This window comes from Lissotriton vulgaris, chromosome 6, assembly GCF_964263255.1.
Source record: "Lissotriton vulgaris chromosome 6, aLisVul1.2, whole genome shotgun sequence".
Lineage (NCBI taxonomy): Eukaryota > Metazoa > Chordata > Amphibia > Caudata > Salamandridae > Lissotriton > Lissotriton vulgaris.
In genome coordinates this window covers 1,753,306,665-1,753,326,734 of record NC_141694.1, presented here as the reverse complement: position 1 = coordinate 1,753,326,734, position 20,070 = coordinate 1,753,306,665, and the positions used below count along the sequence as shown (strand labels likewise).

The 20,070-nt window shown below is 40.9% G+C and overlaps 1 protein-coding gene across 1 annotated transcript in view; it reads right to left on the bottom strand.

Annotated features, from left to right (window-relative positions):
* The window catches only part of CIAO2B (cytosolic iron-sulfur assembly component 2B), a 72,325-nt gene that overhangs the window by 6,691 nt on the left and 45,564 nt on the right, over window positions 1-20,070 (bottom strand). The window contains exon 4 of the mRNA XM_086925478.1: window positions 11,503-11,548. Coding sequence (XP_086781604.1) covers window positions 11,503-11,548 — 46 coding nt within the window. The remainder of the gene's footprint in view (window positions 1-11,502; window positions 11,549-20,070) is intronic.

The window sequence follows — 20,070 nt, the reverse complement described above, 5'->3', positions numbered from 1 at the left end:
CACAAATTAAGACAGTTTAGTCACTAACCCATGCACTCAGTGAGACACATTTAATCACTCACTCATACAGTCAGTCATGCACCTACTAAATCCTTCATCCAGACACTTATACATCCACTCATTCTTCAATATGTAAGACATATTTTAACTTTACAGAAACATACAGTCACTGGATGTTGTCATCAGTGATGTCATCAGTGATGTCATCAGTGATGTCATCAGTGATGTCATCAGTGATGTCATCAGTGATGTCACTGACCATGTCATGTATGATGTAATATGTGACATCATCAGCAGTGGATTGCGGGTGCGCGATATATAGTTAGTGCAACTAACTATATATGGAATTTCAATGGTTTTGTGTGAGTAAAATAAGGTTTTGTAAATGCGAATTCCTAACTATATATGGTCTATAACCTATGGTTTTTTCAGTGAATTTTCAAGGTTTTGTAAATGCTAATTCCTAACTATATATGGTCTATAACCTATGGTTTTTTCAGTGAATTTTCAAGGTTTTGTAAATGCTAATTCCTAACTATATATGGTCTATAGCCTATGGTTTTTTCAGTGAATATATATATATATATATATATATATACATACATATATAAACATATATCATCTGTATATCTTTATAAATACAAACATAAATGCATGCATACATATACTTATATGCATACAGATGCATGTTATTTACATGAAAGTTGAAAAAACACTAATAAAAGCAAAGCTAAAAAGCCACCTCATTACAAACAGAATGGCTTTAACTTAAACGAGGGCGAGATCTATTGCATTTTCAATGCTCGTTTACTTTGGTTCCATCAAGAAGGCATTCAGATGTGTCACACATTTGCCATAAATTCTGAATGTTAGCACTCTAGTTGCACATTAGATCACTGTAGTAAAGCTACTGCTCACCAGGGACGTCTGCTGCTGGTATTCAAAGTGCATGTTTCAGTCTGCATGTCAGAATTTTTTTAATGAAATAGAAGAGGATTTGAGAAGTCACTCAAAATGATCCCTAATTTTTCTTTCTGAAGCACTAATCATACTTTCTATGGCAAAATTAACCCCCTCATGTTGTTCCTTTTTAAATTGAGTGTTTTCAGACTTACCACTTCATTCCAATCAAGATGGCTTCTGGTGTGCCATACTTTTGTCATAAGTAAGACTGTTAGCGCTCTAGTTGTTCTTTAGAACACTCTGGGACATTCTGTCATTGGGCTATACTTGGGCTACATCTGGGTGATATTTGGGCTACATTTGGGCTCTTTTGTCTCTGGTGGCCATTTTGGGAGACTGCATGTCAGAATTTTTTAATGAAATATAAGAGGATTTGAAAAGTCACTCAAAATGTGCCCTAATTTTGCTTTCTGCAGCACTAATAATACTTTCTATTGCATAATATACCCCCTCATTTTGTTCCTTTTTAAATTAAATGTTTTAAGAGTTACCACTTTATTCCCATCACGATGGCTCCAGGTGTGCTATACCTTTGTAATAAGTAGGACTGTTAGCGCTCTAGTTGTTCTTTAGAACACTCTGGGACATTCTGTCATTGGGCTATACTTGGGCTACATCTGGGTGATATTTGGGCTACATTTGGGCTCTTTTGTCTCTGGTGGCCATTTTGGGAGACTGCATGTCAGAATGTTTTAATGAAATAGAAAAGGATTTGAGAAGTCACTCAAAATGTGCCCTAATTTTTCATTCTGCAGCACTAATCATACTTTCTATGGCAAAATAGACCCCCTCATGTTGTTTCTTTTTAAATTAAATGTTTTAAGAGTTACCACTTTATTCCAATCAAGATGGCTTCAGGTGTGCCATACCTTTGTAATAAGTGGGACTGTTAGCGCTCTAGTTGTTCTTTAGAACACTCTAGGAGGCTGCAGTAGAACACAAAGGAATCAACTGACAGTCTCTGTCCTTGTTGGATGTACATGTTTTACTGAGAATGTCAGACTTCATTTTCACATGACTGAGAAAGATAATGTGAATTTACAGAAAATATGCTTTCAGTTTAGCTTATAGATCCCCTTCCAAACCACTGTGGGAAAATCATGAGATATTTGTTTTCTTTCAAACAATATTCATTATATCACAGCAGAAGTTTTTTTCACATGGCAAAATCACCTTAGAACCCACCACAATTCCTAAAACGAGTATGGTACCATCAACAAATGATTTATAATGTAACTAAAGTCCTAAAACCCTCTATTAACTACATTGCTTTTTAATGAGGTGCTATCATGTATATTGGTCCCAAGATGGCTGCCAACACTTCTTGGATGAAGTGCTGACAGCCAATCAGCTCAGATGTGTGGTTAGGCTCCGCCCAGATATATATCTTTTTTTGAACCTAAATTACTCAAAATCCACTGGAGCACATATATTGAGACCTAGCAAAGGCACATCGGGCTAACAGTCCCTACAATTTTGCCAAGTTTCGTGCAAATCCATTCAGCCGTTCGAGCTAAAAGTGAGGCCAACCGCCCTATGGAAATTAACATGGGAAAAACGCGTTTTGGGACCCCCCTTTTTTCTCGGCCCCCCCTTGATGAAACCCCCCTAAATTGTCAGGGGCTGCTCAGACACAAAATGTTCCATTTTCCTGAAAATTTCAGCCAATTCCGTCCACAAACGCCAAAGTTATTAGACATAGGATTTTTTCTCTATGGGATTTTTGAAAATTCTAACTATATATACCTACTGGCGACCGCCAGTAGGAAGGATATATATCTATATCTATATATAATATATATATCTATATATAATATATATATCTATATATAATATATATATATATATATATATATCTATATCTATATATCTATATCTATATCTATATATCTATATATCTATATATCTATATATCTATATATCTAAATATATATATATATATACACTCCACTTGCACCTGCCTGTCGCACTCCTTGGCTGGTGCCTGCCAGTCGGGGGTGCACCAGACAACAATATCGGCTCAGTAATCCCTCCCCGCAATGATACGGGAAAACAGGAAGCAGCACTCCCAGGGTAAGTTCACAATAGTTTTAATTCTCAAAAAAACGCGCTTTCAGCACTCGGCCTTCCTCAGTAATGAGGCAGAGAGCCATGGCAAACACAATCCATTTAAACCATCACGTGTCATAGACGCTAAACATAAAGATAGGACACAAGGGAAATCAGTGTCCGCCATCTTGGAATGGGTCTGTATCTTAGTAAATAGTGGCAAAATATGCAAAATACAAGATTGTTTACAAATCACAATCGATAGGATACCCACAATCAGTGAGAATTCAAGGATTAATAAATCAAGTTGGTGAACATTCTATCAAGCCCTGAATGGGCTATGACACCGCATAACGCCGCTACCAGATCCACACACAACGTTGTACTATATCGCCCTGGATGGGCTACTAGTCATCTCAATATAGCTGACGTGGTGGTATAATAAAACAACCCAATAAATCACATTAAAATACATTATACTCAAATGTAACATGGAATCCATTGAAGGAAATAGAAGCAATGATATGGGGAATCAATAACAGTCACAGTACATATTATTCATCATTCATATTAGATGGACAGCCAAGTCTTCATGCATATTCAATCCCATAGACATTTTGCTTTGTAGATCGGTAATATATCGCGATTCCAGTCGCCTGAGCTTTTGTAATCTGTCCCCTCCTCTTACACTGAATGGGACAGAGTCTAAACAGAAGTAGGCTAACAGATCCCTGTTGCGTGCATGCTCTTTATCAAAATGTCTGGCTACAGGGTAGCTCACATCCGCATTCTGAATTGCTCTTTGGTGTTCTAAAATTCTTAGTTTTACCGGATTCGTTGTGCTTCCAACATACCTTCTGCCACAAGGACATGTCAGACAATACACAACGTATGGCGTGGTACATGTGAGAAATTTCTGTATTCTCCTAGGCTGTTTCACTCCTGGTACACTGTATTGTATGGTACGTTTGCTCGCTTTACACGCCTTGCAGCGTCCACAAGGAAAAAAGCCTTTCATGGGTTCTGACTTGGGTTTGGGTTTGAACTCTTCATGGTGACTATGGACTAAGTAGTCTTTCAGTGCTCTCGCTTTCCTAAAAGTCACCAAAGGATATGAGGGTAAGTCCTGTTTGATGACATTATCTGTCATCAGGATGTTCCAATGTTTACGCATGATGCGTTTGATGTCTGAAGCATTTCTAGAATAGGTAGTTACGAGTCTAAACGACCCACCATCAGCTTTCTTATTGTCGGTTTTATCTTCTAGTAGTTTTTTCCTTTCTAGATTCTGAACTTTACTTAAAGCTTGCCTGAGTACTCCATCTTTGTACCCCCTAGCTTTAAATCTCTGTATGCTGTTACTTGCTGCTTTTCGGAACTCCTGCTCTTTAGTGTTGTTTCTCTTTATCCGTAATAGTTCCCCATAGGGTATACTATTAACTAAGCTCTTCGGATGCCCACTGGTCGCAAATAAGGTGGAATTCCCAGCGGTCGCTTTCCGAAAGAGCTTAGTATGGAGACTGCCATCTTCAACAAAAACTGTGAGATCAAGATAATTAACTTCCCTTTGACTGATTTCTCCTGAGAACCTCAAATTGTTGTGGTTGTTGTTGAGTACCTCTATGTATTCATTAGCCAACTCGACAGACCCTTCTATAATAATGAAAAGGTCGTCGATATACCGGTACCAACATTTCACAAGATCGTTCCATTTCTGATTGACAGGAGACCAGGCCACCTGCTCCTCCCAACACCCCACGGATAAATTCGCGAAACTTGGGGCAGAGCAGGTGCCCATCGCTACTCCTGTTAGCTGTTTAAAAAGGTCCTTGCCAAAGAGAAAGATATTGTTGTTTAGGCAGAATCTTAAGAATTCAATCAGCATTTTATTGTGCTCAAAGTATTTCACTGGTCTACTCTCCAGAAACCAGGAAATAGCTGATAGTCCTTCATCGTGCTCAATGCACGTATATAAACTGGTGATATCAATAACCAACATAGTATACCCTTCACACCAATTTATTTTTTCAATGCAATTCAGAAAGTGTTTTGTGTCCTTCAAATATGATTTTAGATTAACCACATGTGGAGAGAGAAAAGAGTCAATGTACATTGACAAATGTTCTGTTAAGCTGCCTTGGGAAGCTACAATAGGCCTCCCAGGGGGATTCAATAGGTCCTTGTGTATCTTAGGTAGATAATAGAAAGTCGGAGTTACGGGATTCAAACATCTTAGAAATAAATGCTCATCGCAACTCAGCATATTCTTGTTGTACCACTTAAGGATCATTTCATGATAATCCTTGATGCTGGTGTTGTACACAGATTCCGTTACTCTCATATATGTGCTCGGATCATTCAGTTGACGTAGCGCCTCCTTTTCATATTGTGTCTTTGTCAGCAATACAATGTTACCCCCCTTGTCCGAGGGTTTGCATACCAAGGACGAATCCTCACATAGCTTTTTAAGTGCCAATTGTTGTTTATTAGTAAAGTTAAGCTTGTCATTGTTAGATTTCGTGGTGCTTCTTAGATTTCGTAAGTCCTGGATAACAGCTTCCGAGAAAGTGTCTATAGCATCAGTCCCTATTACAGGCATGAAAGTTGAGGTAGGTTTAAAATTCGTGGCTCCCCCTTTCTGTTGCACTTCCATGTGAGTAGCCAGTTGTGTGTTCTTGGTATGCAAACCCTCGGACAAGGGGGGTAACATTGTGTTGCTGACAAAGACACAATATGAAAAGGAGGCGCTACGTCAACTGAATGATCCGAGCACATATATGAGAGTGACGGAATCTATGTACAACACCAGCATCAAGGATTATCATGAAATGATCCTTAAGTGGTATAACAAGAATATGCTGAGTTGCGATGAGCATTTATTTCTAAGATGTTTGAATCCCGTAACTCCGACTTTCTATTATCTACCTAAGATACACAAGGACCTATTGAATCCCCCTGGGAGGCCTATTGTAGCTTCCCAAGGCAGCTTAACAGAACATTTGTCAATGTACATTGACTCTTTTCTCTCTCCACATGTGGTTAATCTAAAATCATATTTGAAGGACACAAAACACTTTCTGAATTGCATTGAAAAAATAAATTGGTGTGAAGGGTATACTATGTTGGTTATTGATATCACCAGTTTATACACGTGCATTGAGCACGATGAAGGACTATCAGCTATTTCCTGGTTTCTGGAGAGTAGACCAGTGAAATACTTTGAGCACAATAAAATGCTGATCGAATTCTTAAGATTCTGCCTAAACAACAATATCTTTCTCTTTGGCAAGGACCTTTTTAAACAGCTAACAGGAGTAGCGATGGGCACCTGCTCTGCCCCAAGCTTCGCGAATTTATCCGTGGGGTGTTGGGAGGAGCAGGTGGCCTGGTCTCCTGTCAATCAGAAATGGAACGATCTTGTGAAATGTTGGTACCGGTATATCGACGACCTTTTCATTATTATAGAAGGGTCTGTCGAGTTGGCGAATGAATACATAGAGGTACTCAACAACAACCACAACAATTTGAGGTTCTCAGGAGAAATCAGTCAAAGGGAAGTTAATTATCTTGATCTCACAGTTTTTGTTGAAGATGGCAGTCTCCATACTAAGCTCTTTCGGAAAGCGACCGCTGGGAATTCCACCTTATTTGCGACCAGTGGGCATCCGAAGAGCTTAGTTAATAGTATACCCTATGGGGAACTATTACGGATAAAGAGAAACAACACTAAAGAGCAGGAGTTCCGAAAAGCAGCAAGTAACAGCATACAGAGATTTAAAGCTAGGGGGTACAAAGATGGAGTACTCGGGCAAGCTTTAAGTAAAGTTCAGAATCTAGAAAGGAAAAAACTACTAGAAGATAAAACAGACAATAAGAAAGCTGATGGTGGGTCGTTTAGACTCATAACTACCTATTCTAGAAATGCTTCAGACATCAAACGCATCATGCGTAAACATTGGAACATCCTGATGACAGATAATGTCATCAAACAGGACTTACCCTCATATCCTTTGGTGACTTTTAGGAAAGCGAGAGCACTGAAAGACTACTTAGTCCATAGTCACCATGAAGAGTTCAAACCCAAACCCAAGTCAGAACCCATGAAAGGCTTTTTTCCTTGTGGACGCTGCAAGGCGTGTAAAGCGAGCAAACGTACCATACAATACAGTGTACCAGGAGTGAAACAGCCTAGGAGAATACAGAAATTTCTCACATGTACCACGCCATACGTTGTGTATTGTCTGACATGTCCTTGTGGCAGAAGGTATGTTGGAAGCACAACGAATCCGGTAAAACTAAGAATTTTAGAACACCAAAGAGCAATTCAGAATGCGGATGTGAGCTACCCTGTAGCCAGACATTTTGATAAAGAGCATGCACGCAACAGGGATCTGTTAGCCTACTTCTGTTTAGACTCTGTCCCATTCAGTGTAAGAGGAGGGGACAGATTACAAAAGCTCAGGCGACTGGAATCGCGATATATTATCGATCTACAAAGCAAAATGCCTATGGGATTGAATATGCATGAAGACTTGGCTGTCCATCTAATATGAATGATGAATAATATGCACTGTGACCGTTATTGATTAGCCATATCATTGCTTCTATTTCCTTCAATGGATTCCATGTTACATTTGAGTATAATGTATTTTAATGTGATTTATTGGGTTGTTTTATTATACCACCACGTCAGCTATATTGAGATGACTAGTAGCCCATCCAGGGCGATATAGTACAACGTTGTGTGTGGATCTGGTAGCGGCGTTATGCGGTGTCATAGCCCATTCAGGGCTTGATAGAATGTTCACCAACTTGATTTATTAATCCTTGAATTCTCACTGATTGTGGGTATCCTATCGATTGTGATTTGTAAACAATCTTGTATTTTGCATATTTTGCCACTATTTACTAAGATACAGACCCATTCCAAGATGGCGGACACTGATTTCCCTTGTGTCCTATCTTTATGTTCAGCGTCTATGACACGTGATGGTTTAAATGGATTGTGTTTGCCATGGCTCTCTGTCTCATTACTGAGGAAGGCCGAGTGCCGAAAGCGCGTTTTTTTGAGAATTAAAACTATTGTGAACTTACCCTGGGAGTGCTGCTTCCTGTTTTCCTGTATCATTGTGGGGAGGGATTACTGAGCCGATATATATATATATATATATAACTCTAACTACTAGTATATGTAGTAGACCGTTGTACTCGCTCTACCATTCCTATGTGATTCTTAGAGTTTATCCATTTTCATCTCTTCCTTGAGTCTGTTTGTATCTCCACCTTGTGTGACTACAACTTGTACATATTTTTTTCTGTTTGTATCTCTTCCTTGTGTGACTTTACAACTTGTACATTTACAATTTTTTTCTGTTTGTGTCTTTTATGTAACTCATGTAATCCTAAGTCCTTATGTATCGCAACTGGTTCTTTTGTAAAGCGCTCTGACACCTTCGGGTAATGTTCGCGCTATATAAAATCGCAATAATTAAAAAAAAAAAAAAAAAATTATGGTATCATGTTTCTTCAGGCCCTGGATGAGATGTGCTGTGGCATGTTGGATCCGGGAGGGGGTGCTAGTGTGAAGTCTAAGACAATGGAGGATACGGCTCGCACCATTTACATGTGAGGGCACGTGGGCTTAGACAGCAGTTCTGAAATTGCTTTCTGGACTACTAAACAGTTCTATAAAGTAGGCAGAATTTCAGCCAATCTAAACACTCTGCGACTGACCACAAAGCAATGCCAATTCTGGAAGGCACTGCAGACCCCTAGCAGGTGTCATACAACCTTACGGTCCATCCTGCAATCAATTAGTTGGTTCTAGTTAGGGGTGCTAGAATTTGTTACAATGCCACAATACTAAGGCAATACGACTGTAGAACAAAGACCAATCTCTCTGAATGACACTAAACAATTGCAGGTATGTTTCAGTCTCTTAAGAGGCTGGATAATAATGATTTAAAGTGATATTGCCTCAACAGCCTTAATTATTCCTAGCATTTACCAGGAAGTAACGGGCTGGAAGAGTGTGCATTCCTCATTGAGTAATCAGTATCCTTTAGTCCTGACTGAGGTAAAAATCTTTCCTATGGGGCTGGGTGGAGATACAGAACACATTTTCTAATCTTTCTAATGTATTGCACTTGCATTATTATGTTCACAAATCATTGCAGATTACCATATCTGAGAGGGTGGAGGGATAATTTTGTTCAGGAAGAACTGCTTCGGACAGTCAGTATCTATCATAACGTCACTACTGCATCTACTCTGTGCCAAAATGTTTTGCATTCATCTCTTGTACTATTTAAGATCTTCCTCTCAAACAACTCCATCTGACCCACAACACTTCTCACAAACAAGCAACCATAGCCAAAAAGCAAAACAGACTGATACCACTACCCTGATAAGCACGGACCATACTTATGTGAGGGGTAAAATAAGCAATGTATAGCTCTTAAAATTGGGATGTCTATTCAAAGGGAAAGATGGGGAGTTTCTCAGATGAATCGCTTAGAGGTTGAGAGTTGGCTTACACCGAGGACTAAAGGTAATACATAGACTAAGCTGCCGGGCCGAAACCATACATGCGTCAGTGAGAGGTGTAAAATATCATTCAATGCCATTTCTGAGAGTGGAAAGAACTCCTGACTCACACGAGGCTCTACCTCTCGAGGACCATAAACATCACCTCTCAGCAATGGAACATGTAGTATGCATCACAGTGATGCTTGTTTTTATCCTTATGCTGCTCCTTCATTTCTCCACTCTCAAGATCTAGAATTCCTGTTCACTTAAAATAATCTTTCTACTTGACCGGTGTTTATTCCCTTAAGAATGCAGAAGTTTCAATACAAAAGCAAGCAAAATACAACTAATTCTCCATCAACCAGCGGTTCGGCACTGCTGCAGTAAAAATCTGAACACACACGTGGAGGTTTCTCTCAAAACAGCACTGTTTAACACGAGTATTTCATACTTTATGTCCAGATCAGTCTGGTACAGTGGGCTGCAGAATCGAACAAAATGATGCACAAAGTTCATTAGTAACTAATGCAGGGGTTAAATAACTTTTTTGCTTGTAACAATGCTCTCACTAAGTGATCGCGCTCTTGAAGCATTTATTTTACTTATTTATTATCTGAAATGCACTCCCTGGAGCACCTTAGACTACAGTGAATGCAATTGAGGCAGACTATCAACAGAAAAGGAAAGTCTTAAAACCACCTAACATTTTCAGGAAGACTGTTTGCAAATTGCTGCTATGTACTGCTGAAACTAGGGAAAATGTGTAGGGGTGGACGAATAATTCCGCTCTGCCGGTAGAGTTTTACCCACTCTATGTTTCGCTTGGAATGCGACGCTGCATTAAAACCTCACCAACCACTGCTTGGCAGAGATTTTTTTTGCATGCAGCTCGCTAACGGTAAGTTGGTGAGTGAGAATTTACATCCCATAACGTAATTGTCGGGTGCTAGTATGCCTCCCGTAGAGATTTCTCAACGTGGTGGTCGTGAGCATTTGAGTTGAGAAACCCGTCACTGGAGTAGAAAATCTACTCAACAGCAAAAAGCAGCAGCTCTCTCTGGCGCACCGCGTGGAGCAGTTTGTGCTAATTTTACAGCGAGGAACAAGCTACCTGGCTCAAAACAGCAGCGCAGCATGCCATTTTCCGCCTGCTCGTGTAACTTTACGTAATTATGTATCTCCATGAGCTCCGCCCACCACTAAAAATGTGCACCACCACCAGAAGTATCAATGAGCTATTGTGCCCGTCGCTAGTCAAGAGGAACCTTTTCCTATACATGCTGGGGCTGAAGCAGGCACATTGGATCCTACCACAGTAGTACAAAACAACATGAAGCCTCTGGGCTGATGACGGATGTGGAATACAGCACACCGCCTTTCAGCCACCCTCAGAAAGCCATGAACAGGATCACTACATTAATGTGTAAATAGTACAGGAATGTGTCATTTACAAGGAGAAATCACAGCCAATAATTAAATATTCCTCCTAGAGCCCAATTTAGGACACCTTGATTGACGCACTTAATATTTGCGATTAGAAGCAGTGCTATTCACTTAAAAGCAATAACCCATTACAGAGTTTAAAAATTTAGCACCAGCCATCAGAGGTGAAAACATCGAAGTAAAGGTGTGAGCTCGCTCGCAGTTAGTAAGACTGCAGATTACTGCGAATATTGCATGTGTTAGCCCATAAAAGCGTGTATTCCAGTATAACTGGAGGGGTCATTTATTTCCACATGGGTATTTTTGTAAAAGGACGTCGGTGCTATTCCTGTTCTATGATGGACACAGGTTTCATCTTTGTAAAATAAGAGTTTTGGAGCCCTCATGAGCACAGATGTCCGATGAGCAGAGTTTTGCCGAAACAAAAGTGTGAGATTGTCAAAATGGAAGCTGCTGATAGTTCCGGTTTAGCTGAATAACAAGTCTCCAAACAGTTTTAGCCCCACGCCGGCTGCCTACCTGCATTTTCTGAGGCATGAGTTCCCGGTGTTATGTGAACGTCCACCTACAATTCAAACAAAAAGCAAAAGTATATAAAGACACTCAAATTACAAAACAGTAATAAAACTGAACATTTGACAAAAAAATTGGACTGCAACAGACACCAACTAAATTCGCTAACAAATTTCACGAAAGTTTGGAAACTAAAAGTGACCCTCGATCCACCGATTACTGCAATCTGAGGAGTAAACTGTAAAATACAAATCTTAGGGATATTTCCGGCAATATATTCGAAAGCAATCAAAACACAAAGTATTCTTCCCCCACACGGGATTCATCATCCCATAACAGCAAGAAAGGCCATCTAAAACACAACTTCCTCAAATAGGAAGTTGTTCAGTTGCCGGTGTAAGCAGCAGCAAGTTAACACCTGCATTTGAAGAAATGTGGTCTTCTGCTGCCCTCTACTGTACACTCTTATACTCGCGTTCTTATCGGATAGCAAGCGTGCCTCAAAATGCACTGGCTCTTAATGCTGTACGTTCCTCGGAGATATCAAACATTAGTCCCTCTGGGATTGCCCTTGAGCCCATTTGCATAAGCTCCAGGGATCATATCCGACCCTGAAGCCGTTCAACATTCATGCTGCCCTCAGTGCCACACCGTTAAAATCCCTCATGTTTTCTTTTTTTCTCTATTTACCTTTGTGGACGAGACACCTGCTTATGCAGCTAGTAGGGCCCCTTCCTGCACCCCCATCGCCCAGCACAGTTGTTTCACTGCAGTGGCATCATTAGGACCATGGGTGTGCTGCAACCCAATTCTAAAACCGAGGTCCTATACCTAAGCAAGCAGCCCAGTACAGGCTTCTGATTGGTGGCGGTCTATTCATGGCCCTGTCCTTTTGAATCAGAAGACAATTGAGAGGTACAACTGGAGCCGCGCTGCCATTTCAGGAGTATGAACACATTTTCCTCTTATTGAACTGCTAAATGGGGAGATGCCCAGATAGTAATTTCCTCCCAACTCAGCTATGGCAATGCCACTCTTTTGGGACTGAGAAGGTTTCTAAACCAGAGGTAATTAAAAATGCTCCCAGTTCTCCCGTTTTTAAATCTGCATCTCTGGGTTCCCTCCCGTCAAAGCTCACCTTGAATCCCTCCAATGGGTACCGGTCTACAAACCATCTTCAACAACTTGTGAATAGTTCACAACGCTGGCGTGGATAGTGGAGGTTTTTATCTCCAACGCCAGTTCCAAACCAATACGAGAGACATCCTGCTTCAAGGTCATCTTTCCTTGTCCCCCAACCAATCTTTCTTTCTAGAACTACTTTGTAAAATAGGGCGGCATTCTGGAACAGACTGGAGGCAGGTTTCAACAACCAATCTATATGTAGGCAGTTGAAAACCCACATTAGAAACATTCTCTAGCTGTCACCTTGCAAGTCCTTCTCTTCAAGTTCAGCTAGGATAAGTACTGACGGATGCCCATTGTATTCTTCCACTTATTCATTCAGGTCCAACGCATGGAAAAATATGTTACTGACAAACATTTGGGACCATTCGAGTTCCAATAAAATATGTTAACATTTTCAACTGAAGTCAAGGTTAAATGTACCCAATAGTAACACTATTTTGTATCAGGAAGCAGATAGCCTCCTTATCTATGGATAGGAGGGTGTTGTCGATAATTTGCAAGGTCGCTGCTTCTGTGCTGCAGCATGATGAGGCAGGATTGGAAGTCATGCACGGAATGGCTGTGATTGATGTGTTCACTGTGTGTGGGCTGCTTAATAATTAGTGATAAAGGGTTAGTCTTTGGTGAGGTCATCAGATTCTACTGCAGGTTTCTGCAAGGGAGGAAGTATCAGCCTGTCTTAGGAGTTTTTGGTAACACACCTGGACATTAACAATGTTGAGCAACAATGAAAGAGCTTGTCCTGAGAGAACTTTGATGAACAATGAGAATAAAATATTGGACAAGATTCACAAAGAAAGGTGGACAATTATAGGGAGAAATCTCTGGCTGGACATCATTTTCCAACTTTCTGGGAGTCACAAACGTTCACAGAAATGCGCATGTTTAGCTGCACCTGGCGCAGGTTTTCAGGCGTGCTTTTCAGAAGATCATACGATATTCCCACCAGAAGCGTATTCCCACTGTACATGTTCTATGGTGGAGAACTCAGCACTGTGGAAATTAGAGCGTCTGCGACAACACTTTTTTGTTCCCCATGGAAAATATTTTTCATCATGGGGAAAGCCTTTCTTCTACACTCCCACCAAATCGAGGGGAGCTTCATTCCCATTCCCATTGTGGAAAGGCATTAACAGCAGCAGTTGGAGTAAAAATCCTACAGTCTCCAGGAATGGTATTAAGAGGTGTATGTGAATACTCACAAAAGTGAGCTTGTGGTTGTTCAGACTTATAAGTGTAACCATACCTTGGAACACCAATTTTCCCACTTCTTGAGTGGATTTACACATTTGTGGCAGAGATCTCCACACAACTAAATGTGTTTAGTCCGGTCAGGCGTAACTCGGGTACATTTGGAAATAAACCTATGCATAAACCAAATCTACCTTTGAGAATAGTGTCCATTATCTTCACAGTAGGACACTTTCAGGGATTCAGTGAGAGTGAGGCGTTTGAAGGATGACAACGGGGGATGCAGAGGACAGGGGCGGGTGCAGGAAGAGAACCATTTTTAGTACAGGGTGTGGTAAATGCAGAAAAATAAACACACAAACAATAAGTATGTCAAAAATCAACGCACGTTTCTATGCTTATAAAACTACCACATGTCGTCACCACATACTCTTGCGGTGAAAAATGAGTCTACTCGAATTCTGTATCATAGATAACGAATATCTTATTAAAACTCTAATACTTTATGCGTTGTATTTGTGATGCTATATACACACACACACACACACACACACACACACACACACAATAAGCCACAAACAGTTCTAGATAAAGTTTGTTTCCACCAACACCACAAATGTAAAATATTTACTATACTCCTTGTATTAGTTCAAGTTCAAAGTTTGTTTCCATCCAAAATACGGCTTTAGATTGTTGGCTTTACTCCATAGTAAATTAAATCCCAGTTTTAACTCCTTGATATTAGTTCAAAATGTCGTTTTCAGCAACAATATGATTTCAGGATACTTCTCTGTGAACCACTAGTCTAGTTACAAACCCTCCTCAATAGAAAACGAGTTTCTAGTAAATGAGGTTCAACATCCAAGTAGTAAATCCTGGCTGCAGCAATATTGTCTATGCCGTCAATTATATGGGAAGCAATACCAAATAACCTAAGATGGTTGGCGTCTCTCTGGAACAAGCAAGAGTCCAGCCTGCTGGGAACTGTAGTTCCCAGCTATTGAGCTGCAGCACAGCATGTTTTCCATACACAGGACGCTACAACCCACAATGGCGCTAGAACTCTGTGATGGCCACTGGTCTTCCAGACTACAAGAAATCCACATGAACAGGCTCGACCCAACGTCTCTACGCGCATGAATCACACAGAGCAGTACACGGCACCTGCAGCTCCACTTCCTGATGGTGCCCACCACCTAAAGACCACTGTTTGGGCTCCTGGATTGCCAGGTTACCCAACATGAAGGTCTTTCAACAAGTCTGAAGCATAAAGGTTGGAAGCAGGTTTCCATGGCCACTCCTCATGAGCAAATCCCTTTCAATCTACCGTGTATTGTAATATTCCTCTTATAATTCTAGCATCCAAAATTCTGTGACCGCATATTCACTTTCTGAATTCAATTTGACTAGCATACGATATGAAGCACAAAGTGTCTTTGCAGAGCAAGGTTTTAACCAAAATACGAAAAACTGGGTGTGTTTTCATAAACTGAGGCAACTTGAATTTAACAGAAACTAGATTCACATTCGGTTAGATCACAAATGAGCCCACACACTTGGGTTGACATCAACAGGATTTTTTCAAGTGCAATTTTTTTGCAAGCAACCAAACCAACTCATTCACAGAAACTGAGACGGAGAGTTTCTCTAAAGATCTGCATAAAATGTATATGCCGTTCAGCTTTTTCTAAAGCAAATTATTATTCATATTTCTGAAGGCCAATTAACTTGGCTAAATATGCTTGCACAGCTGGAACGAATATAGACAAACTGATTGAGAGGAAATATCAGAGGAATCATGGCCCAAGTACAAAAGAAAGGGGAATGAAAGATGTAAGCCCTGGGTTGTCTGTTAACTGTGCCAACCACATAGTCTATATACAATCTTTCCACAGGGCAATCTGTTTGAGGGTATTAACCAGTGGCCAGGTGAAAATTCTTGTCTACTTCCTTACATGAAGCACACCAGACTCTTAAAATAAACTGAACCCCTCTATTAGTAATTACCGCACGTGGAACACCTTGCAAACAAATATGTAGTGAAAATAAACTGTGCCAACATCAACTAGGAAAAGAAATGAAATGTCCCATCTTAGTCACATGATCCAGAACTACTACAATTACTGTATAACCATGGACTCTAGAGAAGTAAAAACATTCATTGACCAAAATATGTCAGGGTCTAGGAAGAACAGACAAGGGTCTAAAAAAAACACTAAAGGCTTACCAAGCTATCTATTGATTTGGGCACAGATTGAAAATGTTAGTACAGAATAATCGTTCTGTACTAACATTTTCAATATCAGAAAATCATTCCGGCCAACAAACATATGTTTAATGCTGACAAAGTGGTAGCAATTTTAGGATGCCGAGCCATCTCAGAATCAAATCTCCTGTACACAATCCATAGCCTGTTGTCTTAAATGATCTAATACCGAGCCCTTTCATGATATCCCAAGCATTCGTTTTCATGTCTAATCGTTTTCATTAACAAGCTTGCCTCATCTAAAGACTTACTTTTTTGCATGTTCCTTAGAAATAAATCTATATTAATCCAAGCAATGGAATGAGCAGTAATCCCCTTTTGGGGTGAAATTAGTGGTGGATCATTGGTCTCCTGATGTACAATCCTGGTATATAGTTTAGCACAAAATCATTAAGAGAGAAACAGAGTACATCTGAGATGCCTAGGAGTAAGTACTTGGGTTGTCTTAAAAAATAATACATCATTTGTCTGTATGTACCTCTATAGTGTGTTTTACCCTATCACAGCCTCCCTTTATTCTTCGAAAGATCTTGAGGGCCAAAAGTTCCATATCTGTAATGGTTTAATTAAACTCTGTTGGTGAAGCGTTCTTGGAAAAGTAAGTTGTTGCATAAACCTGATCAGTCTTTGTATTTCTCCGAGACAAAACACCTCACACTGCACAAGATACATCTGTCTCACCAACGAATGGACACTCCACGATGGGATGGGAAGTTGCAACAATGGGGCACTAGAAAAAACATTCCCTAAAAACGCAAAATACTTGATCTGCTTTATTGATCAGACAAAGGCTAACTCCTTCCTTAGTAACTTGGTCTTACTAGTTCTAAAACTGATGAATGAATCTACTATAATAGTTGGCAAACACAAAAATGTCTGAATTTTCTTAACAAAAGTAGGTGTGGCATTTTCATCTGTAAGCCTTCAGGTGGAATGGGAAGTAAGTTAACTTTTCTCCCTTAATGCTCTTTCTGGTTAATACCCCAAGTAACATGTTCCATTGATGCATACTTCTAACCGAAGGTTCCTTACATTGAAAACAAATACCACAACATTACCTCAAAAGGACAAGCAGAGAAAATTGTCAAGGCATTAGTCTTTCATGAAAGTGTGCACTGGAGCCCATGCCACAGCTTGGCAGACTTCCAGAACAAATAGTCCCCTTGCTAATGCAGCCATAATGGCCCTGGCAGAATGAGCCCGCAGGCCTTCATTGGGTTTTTAGCTAGCGTGTAGCAGATTTTAATTCAGTACACTAAACATCTGGAAACTGCCTTGCCTTTCATGGCTGCACTGAACCCCACAACTAACTGCTCACATGATGACCTATTGCACGGTGATAGTAAAAACGTGAAGCACAATTATGGCCAAGCTGATGGAGCCTCGCATCTTCTTTCGAGAGGTATGATGGAGTGAAAAATGTTGTCAGAGTGATCAACTGACTGACCTGGTATGAAGGCATACTAAGTCCTCAGCATCAATTTGTTCAGTGGAAAAAAGTGGTGTATGTAGTAGAGGGTGCATGTGTCGCACAGAAGTGATGGCGATAAAGACGGTCTTGATTGTCAGAAGCCATAGGGAGTAACAATACTAAGATTGGTCTGCAGAGGGACGAGGTGATGGACCCCACACCAGGCCACAAACATTTCCCATAATGCAGCGTAGACGGATTTCATGGACTGGCATCTTGCTGCAAGAATTAAAAAGGCCGTTATCAGGATGGAAGTCAAAAGAAGTCAACCGTCGCTTCTTAACGTGGATGGATGAAGATGGAGATGTCCTGCATAGAAATGAGGATGTGGGAACCTCCCCGTGTTGCTGAGGCAGCAGATCCTCCAGAAGTGGCAGCTGAATGAGAGGGCAAATGCCCAGGCTCATGAGTTCTTTGTACACTGTGATGGCCCTGTCGGGGCAATTATGACATCAGTACCTTGTAGGCACGCTGGTGGGGTCAGCGGTACAGTTAATGACATATGTTTCAAGCGTCAATCTTCCACCTCCCCAGAATACTCAACAATTTTAGGACACTCTGGTGATATGTAGCTTCCTACACACTACAATTGGGGCATCGGCTTGGAACGTCACGGTTTAAGTGGTGCCACTGTAGGCGTTATGTATGTGCAGTGCACATAGTGGAAATGGAGTAAGCAAAATCTAGCATTGCTCACTACTTCTTTTATCAGCAGTAGAGTGTTCTCAATTGCGTGTCCGAAAATGCTGGGTTGCAGTCTGCATCCCAGGTCACATGTGAGTGCAGAGGTGTTTGTGTGTGGTTTATTGGATGGCTGCAAATAGCTGTGTGATGATTCTGCAGTCTGATGGACCCGACATGATCTGCCACACTGGACCTAGTGATCCAGGCAGAGTACCCCACTCCCAAAGCTTGGACATCACACCTTTCATGGCGTTATATTTTAAGTATCTCTCATGCAACACCTAAAAATGTGTCATGGCAGTTTTGAAAGAGGTCATTGCTTCGGTTTCCCACATGTCTGCTAGTATGAGGCAACCTCCCCTTTTCCATTCAGACATTGTCCATGTTGTAGTCCAGAAGGACACATTTCGGCATCCACCTTCACAATGGTTCTGCAGCATGTGGTTGCCCAATCACCTGTAGTAGGTCTGCCATAGGAGTGCTGTGCCCCGCAATATAGGTGTACCTCATTCAGGGCATCCGGCAACATAAGGTGCTGTTTAGGCAGAATCTTTCCCAGTGCAGCCCTGCAATAGCCTCCCATCCGTGCTGGCAGCCAGAATAAAATTGCTGCTGCGTGGCCAGGTAATATGCCTCCACCCCTGGAAACTACATTCCCTCTCCTCATACGTACAGACTAGTGTGCCCATTTTATCCTGCGCCTTTTCTTCCCCCATACAAGTGTGTTTAAAAAGGTAGTGGAATCTCTTAATGTATTTTTGGGGTAATGTGTAGAGGCTGCATTAAGCAAGCACTTGCAATGCAATCGGTCTCGCCTTTGGGACCTTATATGTATTTAGCTATGCAGCACATTAGCCTGGGTGCTGAAACATCTACTGTTCTTTAACATGGAGGGAAAATAAGCACCAAACTGCGTGACACGCCAGGTATGGGAACACATGGAGAAAAATAGTGCCTTTCCGCTGGAAATGATATAGTCCAAAGCTCGGTTTTTAATATAAAATCAGGGCATTCAGTTGTCATATCACTGAAAATACAAGATTTGAAAAAAATATTATTGTCAACAGGTGCTCGTGGAGGAGAATTTCTATGGACTGGAATCTAAAGTGATTCTGGTATTTTACTGACCTCTGCCGGTCGTTTCCTATCAAGAAAGTTAAATAGAGGCAGTTGCCAGAAAAAAAAAATATATAAAGTCCCTCAGCCGAAAGCAATTTGGTATTCTATTGACCTCTACTGGTCATTTTCTATCAAGACAGTTAAATAGAGGCAGTTGAACAGAAAAAAAGTCCCTAAGCGGAAGCAGACAAGTCCTAGGGCTGATCTCCAGAGGCCACAAAGCACATACACATATAAGTATATACTAAAGTATATACAAGAGGTCTTGAATGCTTGCCCTAAAAAGGTGGAAAAACTGAGGTAATAATCATTTTAGAGACTGCAATGCGCCCAGCCAATGACAAGGGAACTGAAGTCCTTGGATCAGCCTATGTGTGTTCAGGTGCACTCTGAGGTAGCCACAATTACCCCCAGATATCGGAATGGCTGTCTCCCACGGAATGTCCAAGGGAGAGAACAGTTTTCTAGGTATCGTTAAGAGACCGGCTATTGGATACAACAACCACTTGTGTGTGTTGATGCGCAGTCCTGACTGTCGACCAAAGTCGTCCATTATAGCAAGTAGGCATGGCAAAAGATCCACAGGGTTTCACAGCTACGTAAGCAGATTGTCTGTGTATAAGGATAATAGGTGCTTCACAGTTCCCACTTCAAT